Genomic DNA, 17,085 nt, shown 5'->3' with positions numbered 1-17,085 from the left:
AGAGGCAGAGCAGTGATCTGCTCACAAATACCAACAATAACACCATCCAGGTGTTCTGATAGGCTACTGGGAGGCCATGCACCCCTGGGTGAGAATCACAGGTGGGGGGGGGGGATGGAGATGGCTACAGAGAAGGAAGGGTGAGCAGATGGAGCTTGTGAGTCCAGGCAGATGGAGGCATCAGATCATGACTGTCAGACTTGGGAGAAAAGGTGCTGTCAGTGCAGGGGGATGACAGTGAGCAGCTGGATGCAGTGCACAAGGAAGGTCTGAGGAAGGATGAGAGCTGTGTGAGGGTTTGCTGTCAGGGCCAGGGAGTGCAGTGCCAACACTGTGGTTCCTGCATTGAGAAAGGTGGGTACTGAATGTGTGGCTGGTTGTCCATGAGGAGGCAAGAACAGAGGAGAATGGAGTCAGCAGTGCAGGGGATTTCATGGAGGGAGGAGGGAAAGTCAGGGACTGGACTGCCAAGAAAGAGAGCTGTAAACCCAGCAGAAAGTCAGAGTAAGAATGGGTGATTCTGTGGGCAGATGGAGTAGGCACGTATGAGGCAGGAATGAGGGCAGAAGATAAAAAGCATTAGGGCTAAGAATTAGGTAGTAGAATCCAAGGCAGTTCCCTAAGAGCACTTTTTGAAGAGTCTGAAAGAACAGATGTGTAAGGCTGGGTATGGTGACACATACCTCTAACCTCAGATCTCAGGAGGCTAAAGGTATAGGATATTGTGTTGCAGGCTACCTTGCCATACATAGTGATATCCTATCTCATAAATGAAAAAAGAAAAATGTAAAAGGAACCCCTAAAAGATTATAAGGAGGGAAGCCATGGTTGTTGGGAGTCAGAAAAACATACATTTGGTAGACCAGAGTGGCGAGCCTAAGAGGCTGGGGAGAGCAGGTAGATTTTGTGTGGTCTGCCTAATGAAAGGAGTGTTGGATATATTTTCATTTGTTGAGACCACGAAAAGAATTCTCATGGAACATGACAACTGTCGGACAAATCAGAATAGCTAAAAGAATGGCAGATGGGGAAGGTTACATACTATGTAGAATTGTGGGGAAGAAGGATAAATAATTAACCTATAATCAGGAATGAGAGGAGGAAAAGAAGTGAGAAGTTTTAATTTATGGAAACCAGAAAGATGAAAAGTGCAGGAGCCCCGAGGGCTGCTAAGATCACAAGAAGGGGTGAACCCAGAGAATCCAGGGACTTACCATCCATATGGGCAAAGAGAATTTGAAGTCAAATTCTTGAGAGAAAAGACTATGACATGGATAGAGAATCCAGGAAGGAAGTGATGGTAAAAGAGGTCTAGAGAATGAGGTTGTAGAGGCAGCCATGACCACTGAGGACCACTTGTTGAGTAAGAAAAGGTACAGGAAACATCTTTTGCAGAGAACACTGTCACCAAAATAGCACAGCTAGGATGGTCTGAATGAACTAATATAACATAAGGACTCAGGAGAGCAGGCTGGAAACAGAGGTTAGCAATAATCCCAACAGTAAAGGAAAAGTTAGGAATCCAGTAGACATGGAGAGAACTGCTTGCGAGCTGGCAGGGGAAATACCACTGCATATAGGGAGGAACTGGAGGATCTCTAGAAAGCATAGCATGAGAAAAGAAAGAGCTGGCTGGGCAGGGTACCATTCACATTCATGGCAGAAAGAGACACACTGGAGGCGGGATGGCATGGGAAAGTGGCACGTGCGAGTCAAGCTGGGTCAGGGGAGTTGATGGGAAAATGGAAGAGGAAGCAACTCAGAAACAAATGTTATGCATTTGTGGTAGTTTAAGCAAAGGTCAAGGGGCAACAATGAAAAACAGAAAAGTAGACTGTAGAGTTTCCTAGCTGGGAACATTGACAGATCTCAGGGGACAGATGTATAGAATTGGTGGCATCAATGTCAGATTTTAGAAGAGGAGAACAGAAGCAAAAGCCCAGGTGTTTGTAGGATGGAACTGATGGCGTTTTTTGGCAAAGGGACAAGAGTGGCTTGAGTTAATTAGAGGAGACCAGGTGAGGTGCACCTTATAGACTCCTGCACAGACAACTGTTAAGCCACCTCAGAAACGTGGGACTGAACTCCTGAAGAGAGTCCAGTAAGAGTGTGGATACAGGATGTGTGCAAATGGTGGAGGCACAGCTGGGTACCAATGCGGAACAGCCACTCCGTAGTTGACCTCTGAACCTGTGCTTCTACTATTCAAGACTGGCTGAAAGGAGAGAGATGTGCTGTACAACAGCGAGACTGTGCAGGGAGAAAAGGTGCAGTGAAAGTGGGCAGAGGGCTTCAAAACTCCTCAGGGTTTGTAGATTTCATGCAGAAGGTAAATAGGAAGCTTGTTAGTAGTGCAAAGTAGGGATTCAATTGAAAGGCTTCCTTTTTGGAATGGCAGGCAGACCAGAATGGAAACTGGTGCTTGTGCAAGAAGATGTCTTTAAAATGGTATCATTCCTATTGTGAAGGTAGGTACAGGCTGGATATGGAAGGAGATGGATGATCTAGATAATCTTTAACTGTGCTGAAGCAAGTGCAACAGACAAGGCTGTATTCAGTCTGGGGAGTCCTTTGGTGGACAAGTACAAGTAAGACAGGGAAAGAGCAGTAAGTGTAGGGTTGGCTGTAATGTTGTGTGCTTCTTTTTGATGGAAGGAAAGGAAAGAAGAGAGAGAAGGCTGGTGTGAGGGCGAAAAAGAAAAAGGCCATCTTAGGTTAGGTATGAAGTAAGGCCAACTGAATATCCAGACCAGTGACAGTGCATGGCTGCAGAAGAGAAGGTGACGTAGGGATGGAAAGACCATGAGCATACGAGCACAGCAAAGAGCAGACCATCCACTGTGGACAAAGAGGTGATGGAGTGACTGATACTAGGTAGATGAACAACGAAGTAAGAGTCACAGCAATGAAGCCAGAGGGGTTTACCTCAGCCAGGGAGGAAAGAGAAGAAATACAGCAAGGAAAAGTACCGCTACAGGAGGATGATACAGTATATGGAAGACAGACAGGGCACAAGACATACCCAGGGAGCATGGACACCAGAGAATGAGGTAGAAGGAGACAAGCTGGAAACCATCATGGAGTAAAGACACATGGGAGGTCCCAGGATCAGAATGATGGCACTTTAGAGTGCCCAGAACAGCTTGTAAGCCTCAGCATGGGGAAGGAAAAGCAGAAAAAGGTAGTCAGCAATAGGTAAGGTAAAATAGCTAAATTATTGTCTTGAGTGTTCTTGCGGAGTAAAATTTAGGCCAGGCTCTTTACTACGGATCCGGCGGGGAAGGGTGGGTGGGTGGGAAGGGATAAAGGATGGGGCTTACTTGGGTTAGTGGGGAGGGCAGGTTTGGGAATAGTGGGGTAGGATGGGGTGGGGTGGGGAGGGGCTGGGGGCGGGAGGACTGGGATGGGTTTTGGGTGGGGACACGAGCCAAGTGCCAGGTATTGAGAGAAAATAATTCTACTGTTTTGAGCTGGAAAACAATTCCATGTCTAGTGTTCAAATGAACAGACAGACACCTGCTGGGAAAGATGGGATCTACCCAAAGGAGAAAGAGTAACTTCAGGTGGGGAGGATAGGAAAGAAGAGGGTCAGGGGATGTTTTGTAGGAAGAAAGGAAAGACAAAAATTCAAGATGGTTCTGTAGGGCTCATTGTTTTAACTGCAAAAGAATAGGGGAAATTAAAAGTGATAATAAATACTAAGCAAAGAGAATTTGATTGGGATAACATCAAAATGTTAGATAGTCATATTTGGTAGAGGTGACTAGGATGAGGGCGAATGTGTTTGACAAAGAAAACAGAGCACTCATACAGACTGGGATTGGGCACTATAACACTGTAAAGGAATGAACAGAAGGGAAGGAAGTAATTCTAAGTGGAAAGTATTCTGTTCATTTGAGATGGAGAGGCACTGAGATGCTTGAGTGAGGACATCGAGTGGTCACCACCAGAAAGCTAGGGCATGGACTGGGAAGACAAAGGCCAGGGAAGACAGGGGCCATCCACAGCAGTGATTCTTAACCAGGGGTGGGGGGTGGGGGGTTCCACCTGAGGGGGGGGGCGGGCATGGCCCCCAGGTGGCCTATCAGAACATCAGAGGCAGAGCAGTGATCTGCTCACAAATACCAACAATAACACCATCCAGAAGGTGTTCTGATAGGCTACTGGGGGGCCATGCACCCCTGGGTGAGAATCACTGGTGGAGGGGCGGGGGAATGGAGATGGCTACAGAGAAGGAAGGGTGAGCAGATGGAGCCTGTGAGTCCAGGCAGATGGAGGCATCAGATCATGACTGTCAGACTTGGGAGAAAAGGTGCTGTCAGTGCAGGGGGATGACAGTGAGCAGCTGGATGCAGTGCACAAGGAAGGTCTGAGGAAGGATGAGAGCTGTGTGAGGGTTTGCTGTCAGGGGCAGGGAGTGCAGTGCCAACACTGTGGTTCCTGCTGAGGACTGAGGTGGAAGAGTGAGTGAGGCTGATAGAGATGGATGATGCACAGGGGTGATGGGGGAGTGCGTGTGGCTGGTTGCCCATGGAGAGGCAGGGACAGAGAAAAATGGAACCAGTAGTTAATAGGAGCTGAGGAAGAAGATGAGCTCTGAGGGGACTGGAGTGCCCATGAAGAGAGCTGTCAAAGAAAGGATGGGCATTTCTGTGTTAGAGCTTGATGTCAGATGGCAGAAGAAATGTGCCTGGAAACTGCAAGGAAGTAGAGGGAGGGTCTCTAAAAAAAAAAAAAAAAAGAGGAGAAACAGAAGATGAGGGACATGCAAGGATTAAATAGACATCCCGTCACTAGATTTGGCTGCCATGGAAAAGTGGTATGTGGGGCCAACTGTATCAGAGCTGATAGGAAGACAGAGGGATGGGGACATTCCAACTGGGAGAGAACCTCTTGAAAATGGGAGCTAAGAGTGGTGTCTGCTTGTAAAGGGGGAAGGAGATTGCAGTTTCCAAATAGAGGGCATTCAGCTTCTAGTAGACAAGTCAAGGAGACAGGATGAGTGGTATGTGCTCAGGCCAGACATGCATAGACAGCACCAACAAGTAATGAGACTTGGGAAAGGCCTACTCCAGACTGAGATCATTATGTCTGTCAGCAGCAAAATACTTGCAAATGGCAGAGGCGCAGCTGGGAACCAATGCGGAACAGGCATTTCGCAGTGACCAGTGAACCTGTGCTTCAGTATTTAAAATATCTAAAAGGAGAGCTGTAATGCCTGGCAGACAGACAGGCACTGGCAAACAGCATCTGGCCGGTGAAAATGGCAAAAGGATGTGGATAGGCCATCAAACCCAGCAAGGCATTATAAATAAATTACAAGAAAGTAATGAAAGAGTAAACTTGTTCGGCCAGAGAGCAACACCCTGGGGGAAGGTTAGTGTGTCCAGGCTCAGCTTCTTTTGGAGGAGGTTTGAACTAAAGGAAAACAGGTAGGAAGAGGCAGCTGGAGAGTGGGCCTTGTGTAAGAAAGGATCTTAAATACTGAACACAAGTGTTGTGATACAGGCAGGCCAAATAAGGAATGAAGAACTGGGAGATGTACATGCTGTGAATGGGTGGAGTCTATGGTAATAGATAGTAGGTATTTCCTGAAGGGAGCCCTGTTAGTGGTACAGAAGTGATGAAGAGGAGGAAGTATGAAAAGTACTGGGTAGACTTTCGAGTTTTGTGGGAACCATTTTGGTGGAATAGGAAGAGGAAAAAAGAAGGAATCAGGATGACGGTGGACACAAGAAGTGAAAAGAAGGAAAGAATCAGTGGATGGTAAGAAGAGTGAGAACAGCTGGCTCTGGAGAAGCAAGTAGAATGTGGGGAAGATGCAGGAGTTGGCACACTGATGACAGGCTCAGGAAACCACTGGGGGACATAATATCTGACAAAGTGACAGGAACGAATAATTGAGAATACAGAAGAGGCAAAAAAGCTTTTTCTCTTGGTGAGGAAAAGAAGAAATAGATCAGAAGCAAAAAGCTACATGAAAGAGTCAACTATAGAAGACAGGGCAGAGACACTAGAGAGAAGAGAGCAGGGAGCAGAGAGCAGGGAGCAGGGACACAAGCTGGACAACTGCAGGCACAAGAAAGTGGGAAGTCGCAGAGGCAGAAGGAGGCCCTTAAGAGCGGTCTGGCCAACTTGCAAGCCACACTTTGGGAAGAAAAACCAAACCAAAGCAAGCAGGGGTGGGAAGCAAGCAGCAGGGAGAAATGGGATCTTGAACTCTGAATACTGCTCTGTGTGAAGGAACAAACCAGGAAGGGAAAGGAAATGGCTCCGATTTAGCGACAGGGAAGCCCTGAACTGCTAGAGTGAGGACAGGTAATGGTCACCACCAGAAAGCTAGGGCATGGACTGGGAAAACAAAGGCCAGGGAAGACAGGGGCCATCCACAGCAGTGATTCTTAACCAGGGGTGGGGGGTGGGGGGGTTCCACCGGGGGGGGGGGGCGGGCATGGCCCCCAGGTGGCCTATCAGAACATCAGAGGCAGAGCAGTGATCTGCTCACAAATACCAACAATAACACCATCCAGAAGATGTTCTGATAGGCTACTGGGAGGCCATGCACCCCTGGGTGAGAATCACTGGTGGAGGGGGGGGGTGGAGATGCAAGAAAGGAAGATGATGGGCTCGAGTGTCCTGAAAGAGAGCTGTCCTGTTAGCAGCATGTCCGAGAGAAGGTGGGCATCCTTGTTTGAGGATGAGTAGGCAGAAATGAGGGCAGAGGACAAGAAGCATGTAGAAACAGGAACATTAAGAGACAGATGCTCTCTGTGGGCTTTTCAGGAATAGTGTCATACAAAAGAGCAGCAAAGGAAGCAAAACAGTTTACAGGGAGCCACGAGTATGGAGTTCTAGAAGGAACTTACATGGACTGCTGGGTATAATATGCAGGCTTGTACAAGCAGTGGGTTGCAAAGATGAAGGAGCCTGTTAGAACAGTGGGTGTGGAGGACAGGTGAAGCAGAGAGTGCATACCCAGGTCGCCAGACTGAACCAGCACTTCACACAGAACAGTGGAAAGGGCGTCCAGTGGGGGGGGGGGGGGTATGACTGCTTCACTGGAGTAAAGAGCACAGCAGGAGAAACGATCAGCTGAATGCAGGAGACGTGAGAGGAGGTTAGGAGTTTGCAACACATGAAAGAGCAAGAGAAGAGAGCATGCAGGGAAGGGCCTGATCCAAGACAAGTACACCTAGGCTCAGAACAGTGTCAGTTAGCCTGGTCATGGTGCTGAAATCAGGAGGCAGAGGCAGGCGGCTCTTTGAGTTCGAGGCCAGCCTGGTCTACAGAGTGAGTTCCAAGACAGCCAGGACTGTACAGAGAAAGCATGTCTCAAAAAACCAAAAACCAACCAACCAACCAAAAACACCAAAAAACAAAAACAAAAACAAAACCAAGGAGAGAGAGAAAAGTGGGTCAGTTGAGTAGGAACTCTGTTTTTAAAAGGCTGCAAAGAGAGAGAATGAGTGTGATGAATTCCGTAAAGAAAGAGTATGGCCTGGGTAGTCTGGGTAGTACAATTAAGGGACAAAGGAAGGGTGGCAAGAGTGGAAAGAACAGCAAGGCTGTAGGGGTTGGAAGCACCTAGGAAAGATTGGTGATTATGTGTCAAAGGGCAAGGCAAGACGATGAAAGGCCAGTGGAACAGCAGTGACCAGAAATGACTATATCTACTTTGGTAAAAGTAAGACTTTGGGATGGTCAGAGGTGAAGTAAGGCAGTAGCTGCTCTAAATAACACCAGCTGGTGCACTACAACAAGGATCTTGAGGACCAAAGGTATAATCTCTGCAGCGGGTACCATGTGTTTTAATTGCAGAGGAAGAAATGAAAGGGGTAATAACAATCACCCCAAAGACCCAGACTAACAGAAGACTTGAGTGATGCTGAGTAGGAAGGATATGATGGGTAGGACTAAGGGTTAAAAAGAATAGCTTTCACATGCAGACTAGGACCAGGGTATGTTCTGTGGGAAAGAATAAACAGTGAAAGGAAGAAGGTGTCTCAAAAAAGGGAGTGAGACTAGGAAGCGCCAATATGCTTGAGTGGGGACACTAAATTGTCATCACTAGAAAGCTCAAGGCATGGGACTGAAGAGTGAAGGTCTGAGAGGAGAGGTGGCCATCCACAGCAGTGATTCTTAACCAGGGGTGGGGGGTGGGGGGGTTCCACCTGAGGGGGTGGGCGGGCATGGCCCCAGGTGGCCTATCAGAACATCAGAGGCAGAGCAGTGATCTGCTCACAAATACCAACAATAACACCATCCAGAAGATGTTCTGATAGGCTACTGGGAGGCCATGCACCCCTGGGTGAGAATCACTGGTGGAGGGGATGGGATGGAGATGGCTACAGAGAAGGAAGGGTGAGCAGATGGAGCCTGTGAGTCCAGGCAGATGGAGCCATCAGATCATGACTGTCAGACTTGGGAGAAAAGGTGCTGTCAGTGCAGGGGGATGACAGTGAGCAGCTGGATGCAGTGCACAAGGAAGGTCTGAGGAAGGATGAGAGCTGTGTGAGGGTTTGCTGTCAGGGGCAGGGAGTGCAGTGCCAACACTGTGGTTCCTGCTGAGGACTGAGGTGGAGGAGTGAGTGAGGCTGATAGAGATGGATGATGCACAGGGGTGATGGGGGTGTACAGACTAGGTACAATCAGTCTGACCCAAAGAGGACCAAACGTGGTGGTGAAGGGGCAGGTGTAGAGGGCAGGTCAGTGAAGGTGCAGGTTCAGAGGTCCACAGGATACAGCAGAGCATTGCAGAGGGCATCTGAAGGAGCTGCAGGTGTTCAGAGTACGACTCTCCTTCTCTGGGCAGTGGATGGGAAAGCAGGAGAAAGGGTTAGCCGGACCCAGGAGAGTTGTGAGGAGGTGAGGAATAGGTGGGAGACATGAGAGGAGAGCTGGTCAAACCAGCACAATCAGTGGAAGGAAGCAGCAGCTAAGAGAGCAGAGGGTGCCGAGAGGCTCAGGGGAAGTTATCACATCAAGGATGACACAATCAGAGTGAAGAAAAAGGAAGAAGATAGAAAGTGTGGAATGTAGCCCAGGGAAGAAAAAAGGCATGGTCTGGGTCAATTAGAGTAGGATGAAAACAGGTGAAGGAAGCATCTGTAGGAGCCTGTGGTGATCGTGATCCTCATGAAATCTTAGGACACTATGTTATAGGAGGCCAATGAGTTCATCAGTTGGATATAAAGGTCTCAGACGAGTAACTGACTTGCTTTAATGTGGTAGAACTAGGACGCCAGGCTGGCAGGGGTGGGTTCCAACAGCATGGACTCAGGAGAACTGGTTTTGAACACAGAGGCTGACAGTAATGTCTGGAATGGGTGAAGGTCAGGAAGGGAGTCGACAAGGGGAAGACTGATGAGTCCATGCATTGACTGGAAGGCAGGAAGTGAAGTTAGTAGTGTCAACACAGTGTTGGTGACAGAGAAGAGAACATCTGCAGGGAATGATGGTAGAAAGTTTATACCACCTGCATGGAACACAAATAGAGATCTTTGGCTTGCTAGTGAACGGTGGCAGGTGGTGTTGAACTGGCCTAGGGCAGTTCGTGTGGGACAAAAAGAAGAGGCATTTCAGTAGAAAATTTCATGAGTTTGTGGTGAATTCAGTCAAGGTTGAGGGGCCACTATGGAAAACAATAAAGCAGACAGTAGAGTTCCCTAACTGAGATACTTGGTGATCTCAGGGGACAAGTTTGTTGGATAGATGGTATTAATGTCAGATTTTATCGGGACAGAAAAGATGAGCAAAAGCCCGGGTGTTTGTAGGATGGAACTGATGGCGTTTTTGGCAAAGGGACAAGAGTGGCTTGAGTTAATTAGAGGAGACCAGGTGAGGTGCACCTTATAGACTCCTGCACAGACAACTGTTAAGCCACCTCAGAAACGTGGGACTGGACTCCGGAAGAGAGTCCAGTAAGAGTGTGGATACAGGATGTGTGCAAATGGTGGAGGCACAGCTGGGTACCAATGCGGAACAGCCACTCCGTAGTTGACCTCTGAACCTGTGCTTCTACTGTTCAAGACTGGCTGAAAGGAGAGAGATGTGCTGTACAACAGAGAGACTGTGCGAGGGGTCTGGGTGAAGCCCAGGGTAGGAAGGATGTTCTAACTGCCCAGGTAGGAAGGACCTTCTAGCCGTTCAAGGTAGGAAGGACCTTCTAACTGCCCAGGGTAGGACGGACGTTCCAACTACTAGGTAGGAAGGCCCTTCTAACCGCTCAAGGTAGGAAGGACCTCCTAACCGCTTAAGGTAGGAAGGACCTTCCAACACCATGGGAATCTCATAGGTTTAGAGTGAAGTTAGGTCACTAGTCCATGAGCAGTGGAATGAGCCTGGTCTAGAAGGCCAGGGTCTGATGATAGGATGGATGGGCTTAGGCTACCGTGTGCTGGATCGAGAGGATAAAAGGTAAGGAAATAAAGAAGAGGATGTAGTGTGGTACTTACATAAGGAGAATGTTTTCAAATATAAATACAAGTATAATGAATATTGTATTTCCAAGTGGCAGGAAGGAAAAAAGGAACATCCAGTGGGCTTTAAAAGGTGTGTCTGCAATGAGCAGGGCTATATTCTTTTTCTGAGCTTTGCAGTGGAGGTGAGAAAGTGAGGAGGAGGAGGATGTGGGAGGACTGGCTTTATTCTTCTAACTTGCCATTTGAGAGAAGAGGAAAGAAGAGGAGGATGGCTGACATGGGAGAGCTGAAGGCAGGGCAGTCTACGATAAGCAGCAGGGAGAATCAATGGAAAACCCAGAGAGGTGATTTGCACAGCTTCAGTAGTGGTGGTGGGACAGCAATGGAAACCATCTGAGTATGAAAGCAGATACAGGAAGGAAGAAGGTCCTAGAGACAAGAGTCATGAGTTAAGACCAAGTGGCAGGTTTTAGGTTTTTAGAGCAGTATGGGCCACAGAGAAAATGCTGGGAGTCTTCCACTAACCAGAGGGCACAAGAAGAAACAGGCTTGAAGCAGAAAGGCTGCAGGAAGGAAGGAGGTACATCAAGATGATGTAGCACATGGTGGAGTCAGCTGTAGAAGACAGGGCAGAGACACTAGAGAGAAGAGAGCAGGGAGCAGAGAGCAGGGACACAAGCTGGACAACTGCAGGCACAAGAAAGTGGGAAGTCGCAGAGGCAGAAGGAGGCCCTTAAGAGCGGTCTGGCCAACTTGCAAGCCACACTTTGGGAAGAAAAACCAAACCAAAGCAAGCAGGGGTGGGAAGCAAGCAGCAGGGAGAAATGGGATCTTGAACCCTGAATACTGTTAGAATGGTGCAAATGTGGAGCCAGGCTCTTAGTCTGGATCTGGCAGGGAAGGAAGGACGGTGAGGATGGTTGCAGAGAGAGGATTTGGGCCAGGGTTAATACAGCTTGCTGGACTGGATGGAAGGGCAGTTTTGGGAGCAGTGGGGACTGGGGTGGAGACACAAGCCTGGTTTTAGGCATTGAGAAGACATCTTCCTGAATTGAGCTGGTGGATGGTTCTAGATTCTGTGTTTATAGTGATGACTACAAGCTTGGGAGAATATTGAAACCGCCCAAGAAAAATGAGTAGCTGAACAAAGGACAGCAGGAAAGGGTGAAGAGCCAGTTTGTAGGAAAAGAGAAGGCAGTGGCGTGCTGTCTGTGAAGGACTGACCGAGTGAAAGGCGGTTCTACGAGGAGAACGTTTGAGGAAGTGCTGCGATGCTCGAGTGAGGATTTCAATAGTCACTACCAGAAAGCTCAAGGCTTGGGACTGAAGAGTGAAGGTCTGAGAGGAAAGGTGGCCATCCACAGCAGTGATTCTTAACCAGGGGTGGGGGTTGGGGGGTTCCACCTGAGGGGGGGGGCGGGCATGGCCCCCAGGTGGCCTATCAGAACATCAGAGGCAGAGCAGTGATCTGCTCACAAATACCAACAATAACACCATCCAGAAGATGTTCTGATAGGCTACTGGGAGGCCATGCACCCCTGGGTGAGAATCACTGGTGGAGGGGGGGGGGATGGAGATGGCTACAGAGAAGGAAGGGTGAGCAGATGGAGCCTGTGAGTCCAGGCAGATGGAGCCATCAGATCATGACTGTCAGACTTGGGAGAAAAGGTGCTGTCAGTGCAGGGGGATGACAGTGAGCAGCTGGATGCAGTGCACAAGGAAGGTCTGAGGAAGGATGAGAGCTGTGTGAGGGTTTGCTGTCAGGGGCAGGGAGTGCAGTGCCAACACTGTGGTTCCTGCTGAGGACTGAGGTGGAGGAGTGAGTGAGGCTGATAGAGATGGATGATGCACAGGGGTGATGGGGGTGTACAGACTAGGTACAATCAGTCTGACCCAAAGAGGACCAAACGTGGTGGTGAAGGGGCAGGTTCAGAGGTCCACAGGATACAGCAGAGCATTGCAGAGGGCATCTGAAGGAGCTGCAGGTGTTCAGAGTACGACTCTCTTTCTCTGGGCAGTGGATGGGAAAGCAGGAGAAAGGGTTAGCCGGACCCAGGAGAGTTGTGAGGAGGTGAGGAATAGGTGGGAGACATGAGAGGAGAGCTGGTCAAACCAGCACAATCAGTGGAAGGAAGCAGCAGCTAAGAGAGCAGAGGGTGCCGAGAGGCTCAGGGGAAAGCACTATACCAAGAAGGTACACTCAGGATTTTGGGGGAAAAGAGAAGATGAGGTGTTCACTTCAGCCATGACAACTGGGTTGGGGTGGGAGGCAGGACAGTATCTAGAAAAATAACTGGGAGCACTACGCCATTGAAAACCATGGCCACATGGCTCAGGTCAGACAGCGCTCCCAAGCAAGAACATATTTCTTCCCCACAATGGTAGGCTAAGAAGCTAGGTTGGTTATAGGTGAATTCAGAGAGCACCTGGCCTCACAAGAGCTTGCCCCAGGCTTAGAGGCCCGCAATGGAGGGAGCAGTAAGTGCGAATCAGGAAGTGATCAGATGGGAGTGGAACGACTCCTGAGTCATGTGTCAGTGGGAAGGTTCCAAGAAAAGTGTTGGGGAGGAATCAGGATGTCTCTGGAAAAGTTCCCATGAGAAAAATATAAGGAATGGTCTTACAAGAATTAATCCTGCATCCAAATTAGAGAGACCCTGAAGCAGGTGGCCACAGGATGGTAACAAACACTTGGAGAGGGCTAGGGGAGGATAGAACCAATTGAAATGGTGGCTCACCCTTGATAATGGAGCCTGTGCAGGAAAGCAAAAGGCAGAATTCAGGGTTTTCCAAGGTGGGAGGTGTTATCAGATCTCCAGGTTAAGCAATGAATGATACAAAGACTTTCAAGGCCTAAATAGAGTTGTCTTTATAAGAGAGGCAAGTCAGGTGACACAGCCTTCATGTATTACAGAAACAACTTCACTGGTTTTAAAAAAACAGAAGAGCATTAAACAAAAATCACAGGATAGTAGTAACATCGTCACATGGTTAAGTATAAAATCAGGAAATGTGAGTTGGGTTTAGGGTTTAGTGGCAGGAAGATCACAAGTTGAAGGCCAGCCTGGGATACAGAGGGAGACCCTGTATTAGAAAGAGAGAGAGAGAGAGAAAAAAAAAAAAAAAGAGAAAAAAAAAAAAAGAAAAAAAAAAGGGGGGGTGGACAGTTCAGAGAAGAGTTGGACATAGGCTGAAATATATTTAACATGGCCTGCAACAGCCCAAATGGAAAAGAGGTACTGTTAATGGAATTGGGCTACATGACTAGTGTTCATTTTACTAGTGTTCAAATTACTTAGGACATTTTGATGGTCAGATGGGTAGTGCTCATTGAAGATCTATTCTGAATCAGGAATAAACGAAAACAGGAATTGTATATATTAAGAACTTATCAACACAACATTTGGCTGCCTAAAAGCTTCATCAGATATCACTTGATGAGTGGGCTGAGTAAGGAGAACAAATGATCATATAGAGATGAGTTTGTGAATGGCTTGATCAACAATCTTCAGAAGCCAGTATTTGATAGCCAAGGATGTTTATAGATTGAGCAAAGAAAGGTATAATTAATGGAATAATATTCTGGAGAATACTGGAGAGCATGTATCTTTTGAATTGCAGAAGAACTGATTTTAAAGATGATTAAAGGAAAAGATTTAAGCAATTCCAGAATTAAACAAAATGATGTCTATTATTTACTGTGCCTGGTGCCAGATCAGACTTATACAAATAAAATTATTTGTCCAATTCACAGAGTCAATATGTGATAGGGCCAGTATTCAAATTATTATACCTATCTATTAAATCCATATTCCTCTCTAATATTATTTTCAAGTTGAAGGAAATTATAACCAAGAACTTATATTTTTTCCCTTGTGACCATAAGGAAAAATATTTTTCTGGGATAAGATAGATATTAGAAATGATAAATTTTGAAATGACTGATAATTTTTAAAGTATCTGCAATGGAAAAAAAAATTAAATGTTTTAAAAAAAAGAAGGATGGGAGGAGGGATAAAGACTCCAGTACCACCTATATCCTGGTATTCACTTCATTCATTGCAAAGTAGAGTTGAGATTGGCTATGGATTAAAACTTCATGAATTCTAATAAAAACTAAAGAATAGAAAGGAGTAATCATGCATATGGTAGGTCAAACATGAAAAAGCTGAAACAAGATTAGAGTTTATAGCCACACTCTACCACTGATCAGGAAACCCTCTGAATCTAACATAAAGAAAATTCTCTAATTGCCAAATTTTTTAAACAAAATCCAAATAGTCCATGGCCAGCAGACCAAAAGTTGAAACCTCTGGGCTAATAATATGTAAGATCTGTTTTCAAAAGAAGTCACCTCCTCAGTGAAGGGGGCTGAGGCGATGTCTCTTTCTTGTCTTGGTGGATGTGTTTAATGTTACTATTGCTTTCCTAGAATATATGTAACTACTGTAATTTCAACAGTGTTGTTTGTGTATTTTGGTATTGTAAAATTGTACTTATTCTTTTAATCCCATCCCTTGGGTTGTGGGTCCCCTGAGTTATCCTACAGCAGCGTGAACCTGAAGAGCTGGAATTAGGTAGTATTCTCAACTGGGAGGGGCTGGCGTTTTCAGTGGTTCAGATTGCACTTCCCTTTGTAAGTAAGTGGTAAAGTAATGACATTCCTTAAAAATAAAACAGCCCCTATGTTTAGAGGGCGGTAAAGTGATTGTAGAGGAATTCCGTGACAAGGGAAGAAGGCTGCTGGAAAAACAGATCAAATGCACAGTCTCCTGGGATGATGGCAAGAGACTTAGAGCTACATTAAGACTGAACCCAGATACAAGTTTGGAACAACGGCAAATAAAACTAGTTTCCTTGCGCGAACAGAAAGTTTAATTATTCTTGCTGACATCCTTCAGATACATATACCTAGAGAGAAAACCAGAGCAGGTGAGCGAAGTGAAGTGACAAGGAAACGGAACGTGAGCCATTTCACAAAGGAATAAAGGAAGTCATGAAATTTAAAGACAGATGGCTGTCAGTGTCCAGATAGGAAAGTGCCTTCCCACCCAGGGGGTTACAGATCCAGATGGCTGTACAACACAAACACAGTTCCACTCAAGATCAGAGGGAACAACCTGGGATTCAGACTCAGCAACGGTGCCAACATGAATCTACCTCGTGCCAGAGTCTGAGTAGCCTAGTCTAGCACCCAACACGGTTAAGACTGGTCAGGGGCTCCCATGAATGAACATCGAAGAAGGGATTTAGGAGAGGGGCTATAAAAATAAATCGGACTAAGCCCCAAATATAACTGAATGATGACTGGGGATAACTATTTACTAGTACTTTTATGATTTCTTGTAACTCTGTAACTTCCCTGATGTTTGTTAATACTGTTAATTTCTGTATTTCCTGTACTTAACTAGTAGTAAAAACTGTTTAAATATTAATGTGGTATGTGTGCTTATTTCTGGGAAAGCTGGGCAACTACTGTTAGGTGGTCTGCAGTGAGCATGGGACCACTGAGTGGAGTAACGAATTCAAGTGGGATAGATTCCAACATATGTAGAGGATATATTGTCTAGACTACCCTAAATCCTAAAATTATAAATACTGTCACTGGCACTAGCAGTTGGCTTTCTCTCTCTCTCTCTCTCTCTCTCTCTCTCTCTCTCTCTTTCTCTCTTCTTTTTCGAGATAGAGTTTCTCTGTGTAGCCCTGGCTGTTCTGGAACTCACTCTATAGACCAAGCTTTCCGGGAACTCACAGAAATCCACCTGCCTCTGCTTCCCGAGTACTGGGATTAAAGGCGTGCGTCACCACTGCCTGTCACAGTTGGCTCTCTTTTAGACCCCTTATACCACCTCCACACCAAGAATGAACATAGATCAAGTAAATGATACAGCCTTTCTCAAATATGGACACAAAATGGTTGACTAAGTTTATTAAGCTGAAACACTGCAGACAATAGCCTTATACTACAAGATGCTTAAAATGATGTATTAAAATGCCAACCATCTGCTAAATAACCAAGCTTTCCCAGGAGCCCTAGAGAGAAACATCATGATTCTTCTAAGACATAGCAGGTATTAGAACCTTCAGTCACGGTTACACTGTTTCAACAGATAACCTGAATCCTTTTTTGGGGGCTATCACTATATGCATTCAGTTTCTCTTTTAACATTATCAGCAGCAAGTTTTTCTTACAGCTTTAGTTTTGAAAGTAGTATTTCTACAAAAGTAACCAATTTTATAAACATACCCCTCCCCTGACAACATCACGTTCTGGAAAGACCCACATTCTTGAACATTAACTACTTGTCTAGACATTCTAAGAGATCAGGAGGTGATGCATTGTAGTCCATTTAGTATCTTCTCCTTCTAAGAGTTGGTACCTGCTATAGGGTCCTCCTCCGGCAAGCGAACAAGCGTGTAACATATTCCTGGTTGATTGTAAGTGAGGCTGGGGGCTGGGATGTAGCACAGCACTTCATAGGAATCGGATGGTTCCATCTGCACTGTTACTTTCTCCAGCAGCTGGTCATTCAGAGTGTTGGTACAATCAAACTGAAAAGCCAGCAACAGAAAAGTGGTAAAGAATAAGAGATATTTTCCAACAAGTTGTTTCTACTCATTCATAGTCCACCGTTCAGCTCTGGAATCCACTGTATTCAACACT

At 46.5% G+C, this 17,085-nt stretch overlaps 1 protein-coding gene across 2 annotated transcripts in view; it reads right to left on the bottom strand.

Annotated features, from left to right (window-relative positions):
- The window catches only part of Copg2 (coat protein complex I subunit gamma 2), a 135,763-nt gene that overhangs the window by 17,032 nt on the left and 101,646 nt on the right, over nt 1-17,085 (bottom strand). For both annotated transcript variants that reach the window (XM_042272992.2, XM_006979420.4), the window contains one exon: nt 16,802-16,973. In XM_042272992.2, coding sequence (XP_042128926.1) covers nt 16,802-16,973 — 172 coding nt within the window. The remainder of the gene's footprint in view (nt 1-16,801; nt 16,974-17,085) is intronic.

The sequence above is a fragment of the Peromyscus maniculatus genome, chromosome 3 (assembly GCF_049852395.1).
Source record: "Peromyscus maniculatus bairdii isolate BWxNUB_F1_BW_parent chromosome 3, HU_Pman_BW_mat_3.1, whole genome shotgun sequence".
Lineage (NCBI taxonomy): Eukaryota > Metazoa > Chordata > Mammalia > Rodentia > Cricetidae > Peromyscus > Peromyscus maniculatus.
This window is presented reverse-complemented; position numbering and strand designations above follow the sequence as displayed.